The following is an 18,449-nucleotide window of genomic DNA, read 5'->3' on the forward strand; positions in this document are numbered from 1 at the left end:
GGACTGCAATCCATTTATACACTATAATGTGTCTCAGAATAACCACAGATTTATACTCTTGTCAAACAAGGGAACAGTGTATTTATAGAGAAATACTCATCCAACTTCATTTGGGGCAATGAGATAACAAGTCACTTGACTATTTTTGGCCAATCGTTTTGACTAAGACTAATCATAAGATTACAAGTATCTGTCTAATCAAATTTAACTCTTTGTTCTAGCCATAAATTCCACAGAAACCATTCCCTAGCTTTCTATTTACTAAATTTAGGTAAATTTTAATATGATTTTGTAGTTGTTGTAAGTCATGAGGCTTCAGTCCCATCTGTTTTTCTCTTACACTGTGAAACTTCTAGATAGTATAAAAGTAAATCCCCTTTGAGAGATTATCAGGAAGTGCCATGGTGTGACTGAATGACTGCACAGTATTTTGTGAATGCTGTTATGGTCTTGCTGCCTTGTCAGTTTTAGCATGCTATATCAGGCAACAGAAGCCAATGACATGGAGTTTACTGGTTTCAGAGGCTTTAGACAATAATTAGAAGGGGAGACAGAGAAGTGGTATAGAACCAGAAATGCAAGCTATGGTAATATTTTCAAAGTGATTGAATATAGTCCCATTTTAATAATAGAATTAGTATTACATCAATTTTACTAACATTATTATTAGGTGAGTAAATTACAAAATGCCATGACAGAACAATTAAAGATGATCTTTTTTTAGGGGGGCTGACAGTTTACTTTTACTTAGTGGGGTTAGCATTATGGGGAGGCAGCTGATGTGTAAGTCTGTAAATTTAATAAACATAGAGCAAGATATATTGTTCTCAACTACAATGGATTATATAGTAACATTCCTAAATAACAATTGCTGAAATAGTAATCCACCATTGTCATTTAATAATAAGGATGCTTGTTTACATTTATACAGCACCTTACCTCCTGAAACACCCCAATGCACTTTAGAAATTTAGCCCCACTCCTGCAATCTGATTCAGGCAGGAAGCCCCTGCTGCCCTCTTGTAGACTCACTGAAGTAAATGATCCTCCACACAGGGCCCTGGGCCAATCCATGCAGATCTGATTACACACAGTCAGAGTCTTAGGTCCCAATCCTGCAAACACTTAATCCCTTGAGTGATTTTGGTCTATAGGCTTGAACCTGCTCCATCAAAGTCAATGGGACAGTAGAATCAAGACCAGTGAGTGAATTGACGAAGAAAAGAATCAAACTTGCCTTCAACAGCTGGTGCTGCAGGCTTCTTTCTTGGATTTTGTTCTACAAGTAGATGAGGAGACACTGTTTCCTTTTGTCCTGCACATGAAGGGGTACAAGTTAAACAGTGTAGAAAATGAATCAAAACATTATTTTATATTATTTAGCATCTGGGTCTTTAACCACCATGTTTCCCCTCACAGTGTGTATTATTCGTAACTTGGGGTATAAGCTGACATTTTAACAGAGCCACTAGCAAACTAATTTCTCTTCAGAGCTGTTTCTAGCTAAAATATTGCATTTTGCATAAAAATTGTGCATACCCGACAGACATCACTGAAGGAAAAGCATATCTTAACAAACACAACAATCTATTGAAAGAGACATTCTAAGTCTCTGAGGGTGATGTCATTCTAGCTGAGTGCAATCCTATATTTTTCAATATTTACAGTTCAATTCTTCTTCATTAGACTAAAAACAACACAAAAGATTAAAACTTTAATGAAAAGGTCATATATTCATAACCCTGTGTCTATAGTAAAAACATATCTTCTTCTACAAAACAAATGATCCTCAGTTGTTTCCTCATGTCCACTTGTTATGAAAACTGTTTGAAACACTGTTCAAAAATATTGTGTATTTTATCCTCAATTAACCAACATCAGTTGGGTCATGCAGTGTAAACATTATCTAGCTTTTGATCCTTACTGCCTACTGAAAAACCTTCACTAAGGTTTTTGAAAATAAGTTAGGTCTGAGAAAAACTTTGACAGAACACTATCTGCACACAATAAAGTAGACTTACTCTTAGTCCTATGCCTAACAGGTAGGCATAGAACTAAGAGTAAGTCTACTTTATTGTGTGCAGATAGTGTTCTGTCAAAGTTTTTCTCAGACCTAACTTATTTTCAACAAGCATTAACAACCAAACACGATTTTCCTCCCCTTGTTATTACTTATATTTTATCTTTTGTTTTGCAATATTTGTTTTCAATTTGCTTTTTACCCCATTGTTGCTTTTTCCAGGTACATATTCCTAGAACTGGTTTTTTTTGTACTAGTTCATAATAATTGTGAAAACCCCTTTGATTTTGTATTGTGCAAAATAAATAAATATATTATAATACTTACATGGGCACATCCCCCTTCAATTAGCATATCAGCAGCCATTCATTGCTAAGATGCCCAGCCTTATGGAGCTGTAACCTTAGCACTTCCTTTTGGACAGGGTGTCTCAGGGCAATGCTATATGAGCTATAAAGAGTTAATCTAGTTCAGCTCAGTAGGGATTAAAAGTTGTTCCTTCTATTGGATACTTGGTGGCCCCTTAGGTAAGATGAGTTGGGTGGGTCTCCATTCCAGCTTCCACGTGACAACTCACAGCCACTCGTTGCACTAATTGATAGATTCAGAAGAGAAGCCAAGAACTGCATGGGACATGGAGACTTTGGCCTTCTTTGCACAGTGCATTAGCGCATGCCAGCTGAGGTGTAAATTCTAGTGTGCACTAACTGTCCATGATGACCCTGATGGTGCGCACTAAAGTTCCCTAACGCATGTTGATGTAGTACTGTTTCAAAGAGTACTACGTCAACGTTCACCAGGGAACTTTTAGTATGTACTAGCAGGGTGCACATGGACATGTATTACAAGAATACATCCAGTCAAAATTCACAAGCCTATCAGCACCTTTCAGTAGTGCAGATACAGTAGACTGTGCAGGGGCACCAGTCAACCTTACAAGGTGTTTTGCGGCTGTTACTTCTAAAAAGAAAAAGTTAACTTACTCTCAGCAGAATGGGTACCACTGGATATATAACAAAGTGACTGTATTGCAGCCTTACCGTGCTAAACAAGGAAAGTATGACTTTGTTTCTAAGATTACAACAAGTAGTGGTTATTAAGAATGTTTTGTGCAATAGCACCAAATAGCAGTTATATAGCCTAAAATGGCCTATACCCTTACATTAGCTACTTACTATAATCCTCTTCTCTAATACCCCTGGGCCCACAGGCACTGCCCCCACAGCTCCCATTGACCACAGTTCCTGGCCAATGGGAGCTGCGGAGTCGGCGCTCAGGGCGGGGACAATGTGAGGAGATGCCCCCACACAGGAGCTGCAGAGACATGCCGGCCACTGCTGGGAGTGGTGCAGCGTGGAGAGAGGGAGGCAGCATGGACAGGGAGCTGCCTTAGCCCTGCTGTGCTGCAGCTGGCATGTCTCAGCGCACCCTTTAAGAGGAGGGGGAAAATGGGTCTCTGTGCGCTGCCTGAGGCCAGGGCAGCGCGCGGAGCCACCTCCCCCTGCCAGGGGCATGCACAGACATGCCAGCAGCCAGCTGCTTCCGGGAGAGGCTTGGGGCCACCAGCTGCGCCACCAGCCGGGACTTGCGGGCAGGTTGTCAAATGAGATTTGTCCTGCATTTTGGGGGGGCCCTGTCATTGGGGGCCCCATGCCACCACACTGTTTGTTTCATGGTAAATCCGCCTCTGCAGGACAGTCCTATTTCTTCACTGTTCCTTGTTTTACCAAAAGTTCTAATGACTGCACCAATGTTAGTTAGTACAATCCCAATGTTATACCATTTACCACTAATGACTCGTCAAGTTCTTTTTTACAAGTTTTAAGCAAATCAGTTATTAAAATTGACCACCTGACCTATGTATGAGGGTGTTTAAAACACCAAAGCTTCAACTCCACAAATCAGAAAGTCTCCCTGAGGCCAGAATGTTTGTTCCAAGCAGATTTCCATATATCCTGATAAAAAGCTACTTTAATGTTTCCATGTGTTATTAAATGTCTATCTATTCACTTTGATGGGAAGGCAAAGGACAGTAGCCAAATAAATATTTCATCCATTCTTTTGATGAAATATGTTAAAGAGAAATCTAAGTCAAATTTCTTCTTTTCTCTGTCTCTGTGGCAAGACATAAAACAGAAATTTTGCTACTGCACAGAGAACTCAGAAACAGTAATGCAGAATTGGTCATATCTGATCAGACCAGTAATAATTTTTCAAGGACCAGTTATAGTTGGCGGAAACCAGAGTATGGTGAAGGGTTCTAACTTCCTGCATGCAGTGGAGTTCTTGTAAATTCACATAAAACTCACCTATCAGAAACACTGTGATTTAGCAATAACATCAAGACATTAGAATGTCCTTCTCCACTAACTGAAAGGAAGAAATACTACTGCAAATGTAATTAGAGATGTCAAGATGCTAACATGGGTGGATCAGTCTGATTAAGCTGAGTCCTGTACTCTACAGTTCAAGCACCTACTTCATAGTTTATAAAGACTTTTAAGGTTAAAAAAAAGGATAAAAAGATGTCTGTGATTGGATTTATGACTATTTCTAAATTTAAGTAATAAATACAAGACATAATTTAATTATACTAATTTCCTTAATCTAGGGAACAGCTTCCTAGATGTGTGAAAACATTTCATGTCCAAAGCAATGATGCCAAACTTTACCTCCTATGATAGTAGTGAAATTTGTTTTTTGCCTACCCTGTTCTCGTGTGAAGCCAGTCCCTTTTCCATCACATGGGCCTTAGCTGGCGCAGAGTGCAGCCTCTAGAAGTACTACCTAATTCAAAATATAATTAACCAAAGAATCTTTTCTCCTAAGAACAGGCAACAGCAGAGAGCATTGCTATTGAATCCATCACTCCCAATAGCTGACACCAGCACCAATAATGCCACAAGTAAAGCAGTGTTAAAAAACACCTCTCCTACTCCTGCCCTGCCATCTCTCTCTCTCTCTCTCGTACTCAGGCAAATGCTCGGCCCAACAGATGCAACCTTGCAGTGTGCCCTACAGGTCACCAAATCAGGGCTTTGGCACAAAATCTCTTTAAAAGCCTGGTAAAAAGTTTTAAAATATATCTGTGCTTTGCCCACCGGGGACATTTTACATTTAACACTGTGGAAACAGGTGATCCAGTTTAACTGACATAAGCATTCACCTTGTACCATCAGGCATTATTAGAGCAAAACTCACACCAAATGTTTGCCGATGCTTGGAATTAGACATGCTAGAACTAGAGAGCAATGAAATCTTGACGGACTCCTGCTGTTCTCACTGGATTTCTAGTTTTGACCTGCAAGTTTCTTAAACTCTCTTCATAAGGCTAGTATTTTCTCCTTGAATGTTAGAATTGTCACTGTTCTGAGGAATGGTTTCTCCATTCAGCACATGTGTGCATTGGGAAAAGTGACTGGGGCAATTTGGATCAGCCTTAGGAAAGTACAGGCAAGTAGAAGTCACTAAAAGTATGTAATTACTTAGAAAAACATATATATGTATAGATTTGGGGGGAGGAGAGGACAGGAGGTAGGGGAGCCAATGAAACGTAATAAGAGGTCCACTAAATGGCCATACTTCTGTTAACAGGCAAGGCTTTAACTGGCATTAACATTACACTAAAAAGAAAATGCAACAGTTTACATCACATTTTTAATGAGTGACCATAATACACCATGAGCTTGATTCTGCACAACGTTGCATGGAATGACAGCACTGTAAAACTGGAGTGATGGGTTAGAGAATGAAGTCCTGTATTTATGGTTGGCTCCTCAGAGCTGCTGAGCACATATGACCCCCTCTTGCAGCCATTAGGAGTCCAATTTTTCAATACCACTCAGGATCAGGCTCTTAATTAAATACGTAATTGCCCAACAGCCAGTAAGCCTCTAATGTAGTATGAGGTCAATGTTTCTGGAGGATAAACACTGTCATAGGACTAGTATTTTCAGCAATTATCAGTAGCAATATAATTAATACTTTAAATTTCATAATGTTTCATTGGCTATCTACCAAACAGAACTATTATGATGTGTCAAAAGAGTGATTATACATTCAGTATCAAATCTAAATGTTCAATATATTCCACTTTAGTTTAAAATTAATTTAAAACACCACACTCAGCTTTGGGATGCTGCATAGAGTCCAGCAGATATCTTTTACTTAAAGCATGCTACCAAAATTTAAAAAAAAACTAATATAAATAACATAACAGCCTTGGGAGGTCATCCATCTATTAAGCTAAAAACAAGGGGCAGATGGTATGGGAAAGACGTGTGCAGTTTTGGAAATGTGATATGCTGAATGCTTTTTAAGGGAGGAGGGAAGGGAAAACCTCAGTGATCATCTCCTTTATAGTCATTTCACAATATGCTGAGAGTAGAAAGGAGTAGCAACAAGACCAGCTTCTAGTTTTGATATTGTACAATTTTTGTTTTCAAATATGTTTTTAATGCAAACATACTGAATTAAACAGAAATACTTTATTGGAACCCTCCTCCCCCACCATGCTGCAATCAGTCACCTGGAATCTGAATGGGCATAAGTTTCCACCCTCCCACAGATCTGACTTGGCCTTTATATGCACATTAGATGGTCCAGGAGGTCAATGCACTACCCTTTCACCTAGCCACAAATACTGATTAATGGGAATTAGTTTGGTGGTTTCATCCTACTCTCCAATGGACATTTATCCCATACAGTTTGGCAGACTCTGCAAAGGCAAGGTTCAGGGTATTTAAGAAAGACAGGCTTAAGATGCATTGGCAGACCTTCAGATGAACCTTTCACCAAGCCTGCCTTTAGCTAGTGCCATCAGTCATGACCATAAAAATATCTAATCAGTACAGCGTTGTGCAGCTAAATCTCCTTAGATCAGTATGTTCTTAGAGCTACTTTTTTCCTGAGGTTTTTAACACCGAGCTTCCAAAGTGCTTCCTTGGCTCAAATCAAATATTGTGAAAGCTGTAGGAGATTTTGCTGTTCAAAAGAGTGCAGAATTCTGAGGAGGGCTTTTGTCAAGATATCGGAGTATCAAATCATACATCCTTCCTTGACCTTAAAAAAAAATAAGGCCAAACTGCTGAGAGACATACACATTTCTAGCATCCTGTGGGCCCAGTTCTGTCTCCATTACTCAAGCTGAATATGACTGCTCCACAAGTAACTATTTTATACTGATTTCAATCTAGCTACTTACCGAGTAAGGTATTACTCAGCATGAGTCAGGGTGACAGAACTGGTCCTATATGAGGACTTTGATACAGACATCCAGGAAAGGGTTCTTGGAAATTGACTAACAAGGTCAAGGTATCACTTTTAAAGGAAAAGTACACATGTTTCTGTGACAGGTGTTGCACTGGGTTAGCATCTCACTTGTTGAGATATTATATTCCAATCTTGGTTCATAGCACACAAGTTAAAATTAATTTGGTTGTCTTATCCGAGTTACCATATCACAAAACCATTGCACAATTTAGCTGGTCTTAGAAGAGAGTCTTACAAATTATGTTTAGCAATGCATTTGCAGTTAGATCTTGGAGAAATAAAAAACATGGAAACTGAAAACTCTGTGCTTGTATAGTTAAAGTCATTATGATGTGTTGGTCAGAGGGGAGGAACACACAAAAACTCACACAGTGATTGGTAAGTGAAAAGTTACCTTTGCCCAGTACAGGATGTTTGAGGATTTGGCATCATACAATGAGCCATCGTATAAAACACAAGAAATTCAGCACTTTGCACATATGCATACTTTTCATTATATGACATCTAGCACTCACTATCAGCAATCAAATAAGTAAAGCAGAAATAATAGACAGTCTTGAAATACTTAACTAGTAAAAAATAAGCAGATTGGAGGAGACCCATGCCTTGCTGTGATGCGGTATAATATACATCAACTGATATCCTACAAAATCACCTCCCTAACAATTAATGATTTGTTTGCATTTGAGTTTGCCTTCCGCATATCATCAGTTAATAACACAATTCATTAGTCCAGTCATAACTCAGAAACAGCTTAATGCTAAACAGATGCACCAAATCCAGTATTACCCCAGGAACTCTAAAGCCTTACCTCACCCTGAAGAAAGAGTTTGTCTACAAATTCCTGATGGGCAATGCCAGCCTGGCACTATCAAAGCCAAGTGATGCACACCAAATCCTGACTGGTACAGCTGAACAATGGAGGAATATTTAGTGGTAATAAGCAACATTTTCTCAAATCAAAATAAGTTAATTTGAATCCATATGATTCTGATTATGTCAAGAATTTCTATTTTAAAAACTGTTCACACGGTTTGTACAACATCTCTGACCAAGCTTAGTTGCGAGAAGCAAGAGAGGAACCAAAAGATAATGGTAATTATGTCACCTATTCTGTCCATATTTTAAAACTACCTGAGAGACTGAATCTATAATCTGAATAATTTTCTGAAATTAGTATTTCAAAAATGTCAATTTTGAGTTAAATAGCAATGATCTGACTCAGTAAGCATTCTTTTGCTTCTGAAAGACCTAGGGTTATAGTATTATTGGAAATCATCAGATGGCAGTGTTACAGACAACCCTACAAGCTCTGTTTAAGTGCCGTGTAGGAGTCAGATTATGGAAAAAATGCCGTGGTGCTAGTTGAGACGGAATTCTTTTTAGAATTGATTGCAGAAGTAGAATGTGTTCTCCCTGAATCTTTCAGACAGGACTATTTCCATACATGCATTGCTGCTGCCTACAGGATATATACCCACCCATAAAAAAGAAAAAGTTGTACTCTGAATGGTAGGGAGGGTAAGGAGAAATGTAAAGGCACAGAAATAGCTCTTTGAGGATATAAATGGTACTTGATTGCAATAGAGTTTATAGTAATTTCTCCATGTGCTGCTAAGCTTCCTCTTGCAGAGCTCTCCTTTCTACAAAGGCCCATCACTAAGGAGGACGGTTCGGTGGTTAAGGCACAGCATGGGATTCAGGAGACTGGAATTCAGTTCCTTGCTCAGCCAAACACTGATGATGTGACCTTAAGAAACTCAGTTAGCCTCTCTGTGCCTCAGTTTCCCATTGATTAAATGGGGATAGCAGCACTTTCCTAACTCACAGCCTTGTTGCAAGGATAATACATTAAAGATTGTGATGAGCTCAAATAATATGAATATGGGGGCTATCTAAGTTCCCAAGATGGAAGAATCCATTCTGAATCTTGATTTGCTTTGAAGCTCTTTTATTTGGGCAAGATTACCCAATAAAGTGGGTAAGTCCCCTAGATATATTAAAGGACCTTATCTCACCACACACCTGCTGCATCCTCTCACAATTTTAACATTTTCCTTTGGTTGAACATGATTTTAAACTTACTTCCTGGGTGTGACCATTACTACACTTCATCTAAATAAATGAATACAGTACTGGAAATATGGCCTCACTCTTTGGCCCTACCCAAAACCATTATGTGGTGTCAAAATATTACAGGAGTAAACTCTGAGGGAAGTGGATCATTTTTGCACAGTATAACTGTTGCCTAGTACCACAGTGCATACAAAACCCCCCTAGCAACTACATGAATCAATAGCATTTGGAAGGACAGGGTTCTGCTGTTAAGCGTAAGTCAAACAGACAAGCACTGTTTAGGTCTAATGCGATGTGTGGGTGTAAGGAACTTTTGAACTGTGCAGGATGCTAACTGCGTATAGTAATATTGAGTGTTTTACAGGAAGAGTAAGGACACTGAAGTACTGAGGAGGAGGACAGCATTTGGTGAAGAAGATGAAAACAAACTTGACATTTTTTGGATAGGTATCAAGCTGTAGTGACTTTCATTTCAAGAGGCTGATGTAAGCATGTGTGCTAGAGAGTAGCTGGACATCTCCTAAAAAGTGAATGGAAGAGCGAGTGGGTGACAGATAGAAAACAATAATAAAGCCTGCAGGACAGATGTAGGAGGAAGAGACCTTTAAAACAAAGATGAAAGCAACAGAAGACAAGGCAGTGAAAGAATGTGTTACTTCGGCAGGGTAATTTTTCCTAACTCATTTTCTTTGGATGGCACGCCCCCACAGGATAAGAAGGGAGGAATTTCTGTACAAAGGGAAAATGTTTTAAGAAGCACAAAAGATGGTATTTGGTTTGGCAAAACCGTATGTCAGATTCCTTTTTCAGGATTTCGCCCCTTCAAAGTTAAACCCATGTATTATACCTCTCCCTTTTTAATTGACAGCTCTCTGGCCCTGTGAACAGAGACCATATTCTGTGCTGTTCCTTCTGGGCCTGACCCTACACCAGCAAGGAAAAAGCAAGCCTTGCCATTGACTTAAATGGATGAAGAATCAGGTTCTTCATGCAGTAATGAAAATGTAGGATGTGCCTGTGTAAGCTGAGGCTGTGAACAAGGCCAATGGGAAATTATAAGCAGGTAGCTGTGCGGTCTACGTTTTTCATGCTGTCCCGCAATATTCTGGCTTTGAAAGACATGCTTTAAAGATAAATTTGCCTAGATTCTAGCAATCTTCTTCCCTATTCAACTTGAGGGAGACCTTGTGTCATCAGGAAGCTGAACTTCCTTAAGTCAATTTCAGCATGAAGTTGCAAAGTTAATGGATTGGATTTGTCATGACCTCACCTACCTTTTTAGGCAAGATTTGCCTGCATTTTCTTCTCAGTTTCTGGATACGTTTCTTCTCTCTACATTATTCTTCTAGAAAACGGTCTAAATTCTGTAATTTCCATATACTTTTTTTTCACAAATTCCTAATGACCCAATATTCTTCAGAGAATACTGTATGGATATACATGTATGTAGCCCACTAGTGAGTGTGTCTTAGGTGCCCCTCTATATTGATCCACAGAGGATATGAGTTGTCACAGCCACCACCTATGGAGCTTTAAGGCAAGCTTTAGCAGCTCATGAAGTCCCCAGTTCAATTCCTGGTGCACTGCAGCTGTCACAAACATACACAAAATGTAGTTGTGAAATAGTGTAGGTTACACACTAATATACCTACCACAAAACAAGGACTTAAAAGGTTAAGCTTCCTGAGCGTACATATGTCCTCTGGCCACAAGCACATAGCTTATAACTATCAAAATTTATTTAACAATCTGACGGCAGATGTTGCCAATGGATGGGGTTATTATGGACAAGTTCTCCGAAACACTTCCTACTTCTTACCAGTATCACCTCAACTTCAGCTAGCTGCTCTTAATGTAATTATTGATCTCAGAAAGCCATTCAGAAAGCATGACTATGATCTAAAGTTCACAGAGCCAGACCCAGGAATCTCAGCAATCCCAGGTGCCACTATGAGCCTCTGAGACCAATCACAGTTAGTGTCAATTAGAGCAACCCTCAGGCAACTCTCATTCACATAAAGTGACCAGCCTGGTGTACAGCCATTTCAGGATCTCTTACATGAGCACAGCCACTATCTAGACCACTCATTATAAAGCCATCAGGTTAGAGAGAATCCAAAATAGCTGAAAAATTAAAAGATGTAGAAATAGCAAGAAAAATTCAAAGGTGTAGAAGCAAAGGTGGACTACTCAGAGATGTACATTGGCATTTCAATTAAAGAGAATATATTCCTTCATAGAAAAGTTGAATTATTAAGAATTTTTTCTCAGATAAATAACATGCAGATGCTGTGTTTTCCTGAGGATTTCTAGGGGGGAAGTTTGGTATAAATATATTATATTCAAAGAACTGTGTTAAAATAATATGACTATGGTTGAAATGTCAATAATTCAAAAGTTAGTAAATGTCAGAATTAAGGTTGCCTCTGCAACTTTACTTCAGCCCCCTTGAGGGTATACATTATGATACAGTCTTTCATGTTCACAAATTATTTTTTCCACAAAACCCCTGCCTCGTTCAGTGCACAGGACATACAGTGTTCACTTCCTGAGCAGCTATTCAATATTTTGTTTTATCCTCATAGTTCAGTGTGTGGCCCCAACCCTTACTGAACACTATTCAAACCCTGCTATGAAGACAGAATTATTAATTTCCTCATGGGCTTTTCCATGGCACTCATCACTTTAGTATCTGAATGCTTTACAAACATAAATTTATTTATTTTCACAACACCCCAGTGAGATGAGAGGATGGGATTATCCTCAATTTACAGATAAGGAGCCAAAGCACAGAGAATAAGGTCAAAAGTACCCACTACTTTCAGGGGCTGGGGAGGGGCAATTTGGGACACCTAAGACTCGATTTTTCAAAGTACTTAGCATTATATAGCACTGTATAGACTGAAGCAGAGATCCCATTGACTTTAGTTGCAATTGTGAGTGCCACCCATAAAATGCAGAGCATGCAATTATGATCATCTGTGAAAAGAATGGCTTAAGTGACTTGCTTAGCATTTCATAGAAACTCTGTGGCAGCGGCAGAGATAGAATTGAGTTTTCCAGGGTAGTATTCAGCTGTCTTAATCATCCATTCTCTGCCTCATTCACCACACACCTTCCAACCCTTTAGTTATGGGAAAGCCTAGACCCACCTGTCCTGGTAGTACTAATAGTACACACCTTCCAATTTCCAACAAATGAAGCAGAGATCTACAGACAACAGCCTCCTTTACTACATTACCACATCCTCAGAGCAGATGAATCCAGTGCACAGAATGAGGCAGGGCTCCATGGAAAAATTAGTACGTGAGCATGTAATTACAGATTATCAAAATGCATACGCATAAGGGGGTCAAATTAAAGTTGTACAGACAATCATAGTTCTGGCATTTTCTAACATTCAATTGTTTGACTTAATAAACTTAATGTTCTTCTAATTTGTTTGTATGTAATTTCCGAGGTTTTAAAAAAACATCCACCTCCCTCCCCTCATCCCAAAATTCCATCATGTAGCTTTGTATTGACATCCATAAGGTTCATTGGCAGGTTTGGAACCTTTAGATCCATCACATGTACCTCTGCCAGTTGAGCTAACAGAGTAACTGATAACAGTAGTAGGTTTCATCCTCTAAGTAATCCAGTACTAGAGGAGGACAATACACACACTTTCACAGGCATTTGTTGACAGAAGAGGCATGGCGAGACTCAGAAATCGTTGGTTCCATTCCAGGCTCTAGAAGGGGAGTGTGCATTAGTAGATGCAGGTTCTTTTACCAGTTTTCCCTAATCTGGATCTCTTTGCCCCATCCCATCGAACTTCTCCCAGTTCTGTCTCTTTCCCATCTCTGGTTCCTTGTTCCAGTCCCATTCTCCTTCTCTACCCATTCCTAGTCTCCATGCCTTAGGCTACTCATGCAAGTCCCCATCTTCTTGCCCACCCAAGCCCAGTTCCCACTTCCCAGCTCCTCGTTCAATCTGCCTCTCCCGCCACCCCACTCTGCCTCCCAGTTACAATCTCCTTTCCCAGTTTCCTCACCCAATCTCAATCTCCCCCCACCTGTTCTCTGGCCCTTTGTCCCAGTCTCCTTGCCCAGATAGTCCCAGTTCCCCCTCAATAGCCTTACATCTTGTCAAATCTCTCTCTCCTTCCCCCACCCCATCCCTCCACTGGTTCCCAGTCCCAGTCTCCTTACTCAACCAATCTGAGTTTGTCCCCAGTCTTAGTCTTGTCCAACCACTCTTAGTCTCCCCCTCCAACTTCATCAGTTTCTCCTCTGCCATCCAGTTTCACCTGATGCCTTGTCCCACCAACATCTTTCCCTCCTCCCAGTCCATCTCTTGTCCCATTGCATTCAAATCAGATGGCTTTCTCCTGCATATTGCCGGGACACCTGGGTAGAGAGTCATTGAGAGCAGAGGAGGGACAGGATCCCTGCTGTGAATCTTATGCTTGGCTTCACCTTGACCTGGAACAGCTGGGAGACGCCCTTTTGAGCCCTCATAGCCCTGGGTTGGAATTGTACTCAGTTTGCTCGGTGGGATTGGTACTTGCACACCAATCTGGTCAGCACCAGGAGCTGTGAGTCGATGGATCATGCTCAAGGAGGACGGACTCTTCAGAAATGTTAGCTGCTTCTCAAGTCTTGACTGAGCATGTGCAACTGTGATTTTTTTAAAGGCTTATAACTTGGCCAGATTTGTGTGGGTTTTCACATGAATGGCAAAGGACACATCCCCGACACAAAGGCCTGCCAAACTGCAAGTCCTACCACCATGCCTGAGAGCACTACAACATTTCAAAGAAAAGGCCTCCAGCATTTTTGTCACACAGGAAAAAGTAACATTGTTTCATTATCCTCATTCTCAGAACTACCTGGACCATTTTGACTGAATCTTTTTTTTATTTTTTAAATAATCAGCCTGAAGCAAATACTTGACGTGGAAAATTTCAGCCCAAATTGCTAAAGTTTCGCATAGTTATAAGTAACTGAAAATAGGGCCTTATAATGGAAAGTATCTGGCAACTTTAATAATAAATGGTGCTACCAGCCCAGCCACTAATGCCCAATTTAAATTCTATTGGTGACCATGCTCCATTCCTACAAATATCAAAACTTTTGTGTTCCAAACAAGGACACTGGCAGCAAAGTGCACCACACCACAACTATTGATGTTGGGGGTTTTTGGCAATCTACTAATCCTGAAATATTACCAGATTTGGGATAGAAAAAGAGGTAATATTTCCTTTGAAGGGTCATATGTTTCCTAATATACTGAAGACTGCTCAGATTTGTGAAAAGAAATGTATGATCTTAAGTGAAATTTCTATCTTAAGGTTTTATGGCCTCAATTTTGTTTCCTTGAAAACTCTGCCTGAGTGAATACGGAGAAAAATAACTTTTAAAAAATCTGATGAAGCTACAGCTATTTTCTGTTGTCAATTAACCTGTCAAGATAATACTGAGTCAGGTATTGAAGACAAGCAATTTAGCTCATTGGTGCCTCCATTTGATTGATTTTTTTAATCCATTTGAAATGCTATTATTATTTGTATTAATATTTCTTGCCAGAAAGCAGTACTAAGAATGAATAACTATTTAAATTTAACGGTGACTTTATATGGCGATTGTCAAGGATTATTTAATCTCTTTAATGTAAACACAGAAATTGTTTATTTCTAGAGCTTTATGGTTTGTTTGGTTTTGGTTTATAAGGTTTGGTTTATATTTTATATATATATGCACTTGTTCTCCTTTTACCGTCCTCCTCCTCCCCTTCTTTCTAAAGAAGCTGGGACGGGGTGATGGGATGGATCATCACTTGACAATTGCCCTGTTCTGTTCATTTCCTCTGAAGCATCAAGCACTGACCACTGTAAGAAGACAGGATACTGGGCTAGATGGGCCATTGGTCTGATCCAGTATGGCTGTTCTTATGTTCCTAAACGATTTACTTTAAAGACCAAGATTTTTGAGGCCTTTCATATTTTGTTCACAATGTTTTGTTGTCTATGCCATTGTTAATTAATCTTAACTGAAATGTGACCCTGAATTTCAATATTCCTTATTAGGTGATTTATCATATCATATCTCTATATCTATATATATGATTTATTTAATAAGTTATGCTTATTTTGGCATGTATTCCATGCTTACGTAAATTGTTGTATGTCTACTGACTTCAATAGAGCTGCAACAATTTATACCAACAAAGAATTTCTCTCTCTGACTGCTAACTCATAAACAGAAAGCTCTGAACTTCTCAGAGTGAACTATTAAAGCAAGAGATCGTTCTCCTCTACGGAAGCAGGATGTGAAAGATTCCCTGCGTAGTTGCTTCTGAAACAGTGAAAGTAATTTAGGGAATTTTGGCATCGTTACACAGCAGTGCCATGGGAGTGCTGATAGTTATGGCCTAGCGTGCTAGCATCTGGATTGGATTCAAGATGGAATGACATAAGCAGGGAATAATGGGTGTCTGTTTTGTCTCTGTGGGATGGTGTGGGGATCATGCACTGATAATGTTCCATTAAGGGATCTGTGTCATGTGAGAGACCTCCCAAGCAGATACAGCCTTTGCAGGGCGTCAGAGAGAAGAACCCAGTTTAAATAGCTTCTCTAGGTTTTTGCATAATTGAATCAGAAATTTAAAGAGAGAATATTTGGTTCTGACAGCTGAAATTATTGCAAGAATGGCTTATTAATAAATAACACCTAATTAGACAGAAATTATTCAATGATTAAGCCTTAATTTTCCATGCTTCTCATGTAGGTATTTAAATTACTCTTTAGTATTTCTTCCCTTTCAGACTATTTTAGAGTGTGTTCAGAATTATCCCAGCAGGTTCCTAGAGGAGTAAAAGACAGCTTTGTGTCATCAAATCATCCCCAATTATGTCATCAGCAGGAGCGAATACATCAACAAGTGCTCCATCAATCCAGCATTCTTTGGAAATTGATGTACAGCTACCTACTTATTCAAGGAGATGAGTCTAGTGAGGCCTTTGCAAATTAGGGGGAACCCAACTGCTCCCTGCAAGAGAAGATGTGGAAGTTCTCAACGATCATTCACATTTTCAAAAGAAAAATGCGGGGAGGAAGTTTGCTGTTCATTGTATAGGTCTTAGCACCCCGTTAAGCCCTGCTCCCAGTCAGCCATCTGCCAGGCCCCGCATCTGCTTTAGTCACTCTCTAATACAGAGGTGGGCAAACTGCTGCCCGCAGGCCACGTCTGGCTCGCGGGACCCTCCTGCCTGGCTCCTGAACTCTTAGCCTGGAAGGCTAGTCCCCGGCCCCTCCCCCGCTATTCCCCCTTACCCGCAGCCTCAGCTCAGTGCACCACCGGCACAATGGGGCAGCGCAGCCGCAGAGCCCGGCCTGACCGGGTGCTCTGTGCTGCGCGGTGTGTGGCTGGCTCCAGCCCGGCGGCACGGCTGTAGCACCACCAGCCACCGGTGCTCCAGGCAGCGCGGTAAGGGGGCAGGGAGGAGGGGAAGAGGGGTTGGGCAGAGGGCAAGGGAGTTCAGAATGGTGGTCAGGGGTATGGATAGGATTCGGGGCGGTCAGAGGGCGGGGCACAGGAGGGTTGACTGGGGGCAGGCATCCTGGGGGGGGCAGTCAGGAAGGAGGGGGAGTTGGATGGGGTGTCAGGGGACAGTCAGGGGACAGGGTTCTGGGGACAGTCAGGGGACAGGGAGCAAGGGGATGGATGGGGCAGGGGTCCCAGGGGGGCCATCAGGGAACAGGGTGGGTTGGGTGGGGCAGGAGTCCCGGGGGGGGCGTCAGGTGGCGAGAAGCAGCGGGGGGGGGGGATGGATGGGGGACAGGGGCTGGGCCACGCCTGGCTGTTTGGGGAGGCACAGACTCCCCTACCCGGCCCTCCATTCAATTTCCGAAACCCGATGTGGACCTCAGGCCAAAAAGTTTGCCCACCCCTGCTCTAATATGATGGGTGGGGGAAGTGGATAGGAAACAATATAGTGTACATTTGAAGAGAAGAAAAATATTGTCTCTGGCGTTCTCAATGAAACACTGGTTTCAAACAAACAAAAGCCATGTAAAGCTGGTGGTAGTTTCATCATGCTCGATTTCACTGACCAAGACATCCAAAAGACAAGGGGGAGAGGGTGTTGGTGGAGGAAGAGGGTCTGGCCAGAATCTACTGCCCTTCAGCGATCCTTGGAGATCATTGCAACTCCTGGGAGTGTGCCATTTTACACCAAGAGCCAAAAAGACCCTTGCAGCCTGAAGCTGCAAAAGGTGGCAAAAAGGCACATTTTCTACCTCCCCCTAGCTCCCCTTCCAGCTCTGCCTACTGAGAGGTGCAGCTCAGAATCAAGAAGTACCACTTTCGCCCTGCAGTGCACAAATTAGACAGCTCTATTTCAAACAGGAATTGATTCAGAGAAGTTCTATGGCCTCTTCTATACAGGAGGTCAGAATAGATTACCACAGTGGTCCCTTGTGGCCCTGGAATCTATGACATGCATTGCCATTGGCATGCAGAGACAGAGGGGAATACAATAAGCCCCTCCCCTTGGATGACTGCACAAAGGCATTTCATTATAGCAACCCTTGTTCTCCCTGCACTCTGCAGAGCACATGACATGTCCATTGGCGCATCCCCATGGGGAACAAGCAGGCAAAAAAGGAGGTGAGGATGAAGTGAGGACATGGCACCAGACAGAGCAGAGCAGCGCCAGTGCATGAAGGGGAGTAATCTGCTCCATTTTAAGAGAGCAATCCATTAGACTACATGTGTGCGCAAGTGCCCATCCACATGAGTGAGGATTTCACCCTCCGTAAGGACATAAATAAAAGGGAAATCAAAGCCAAGTGAAGCTACTAACCCTGAACATGAACTCTAGCAGATGTGATATAAAACTCCGAGTAAGTAATAGCAAAGGTGTTATTCAGAACAAAGCTCCATTAATATAAAACTAATTTCAAGTGCATCAGATGTCCTGTAGGTAACCCACCCTTTGACAGTCAGTGGGACCCTGATACGACGAGGACTACGTTGTGCCTGATAGTCACTGGCCTGAATGGAATCTGGTACAAAGAGAACCAATGAGAACTAATGT

At 41.2% G+C, this 18,449-nt stretch overlaps 1 protein-coding gene across 1 annotated transcript in view; it reads right to left on the reverse strand.

The window, feature by feature from the left end:
- Positions 1–18,449, reverse strand: part of TRDN (triadin) — a 260,739-nt gene that overhangs the window by 166,079 nt on the left and 76,211 nt on the right. The window contains exon 10 of the mRNA XM_078852185.1: positions 1,238–1,315. Within this exon, the coding sequence (XP_078708311.1) occupies positions 1,238–1,315 (78 nt within the window). The remainder of the gene's footprint in view (positions 1–1,237; positions 1,316–18,449) is intronic.

This window comes from Lepidochelys kempii, chromosome 3 (genome assembly GCF_965140285.1).
Source record: "Lepidochelys kempii isolate rLepKem1 chromosome 3, rLepKem1.hap1, whole genome shotgun sequence".
NCBI classification, from domain to species: domain Eukaryota; kingdom Metazoa; phylum Chordata; order Testudines; family Cheloniidae; genus Lepidochelys; species Lepidochelys kempii.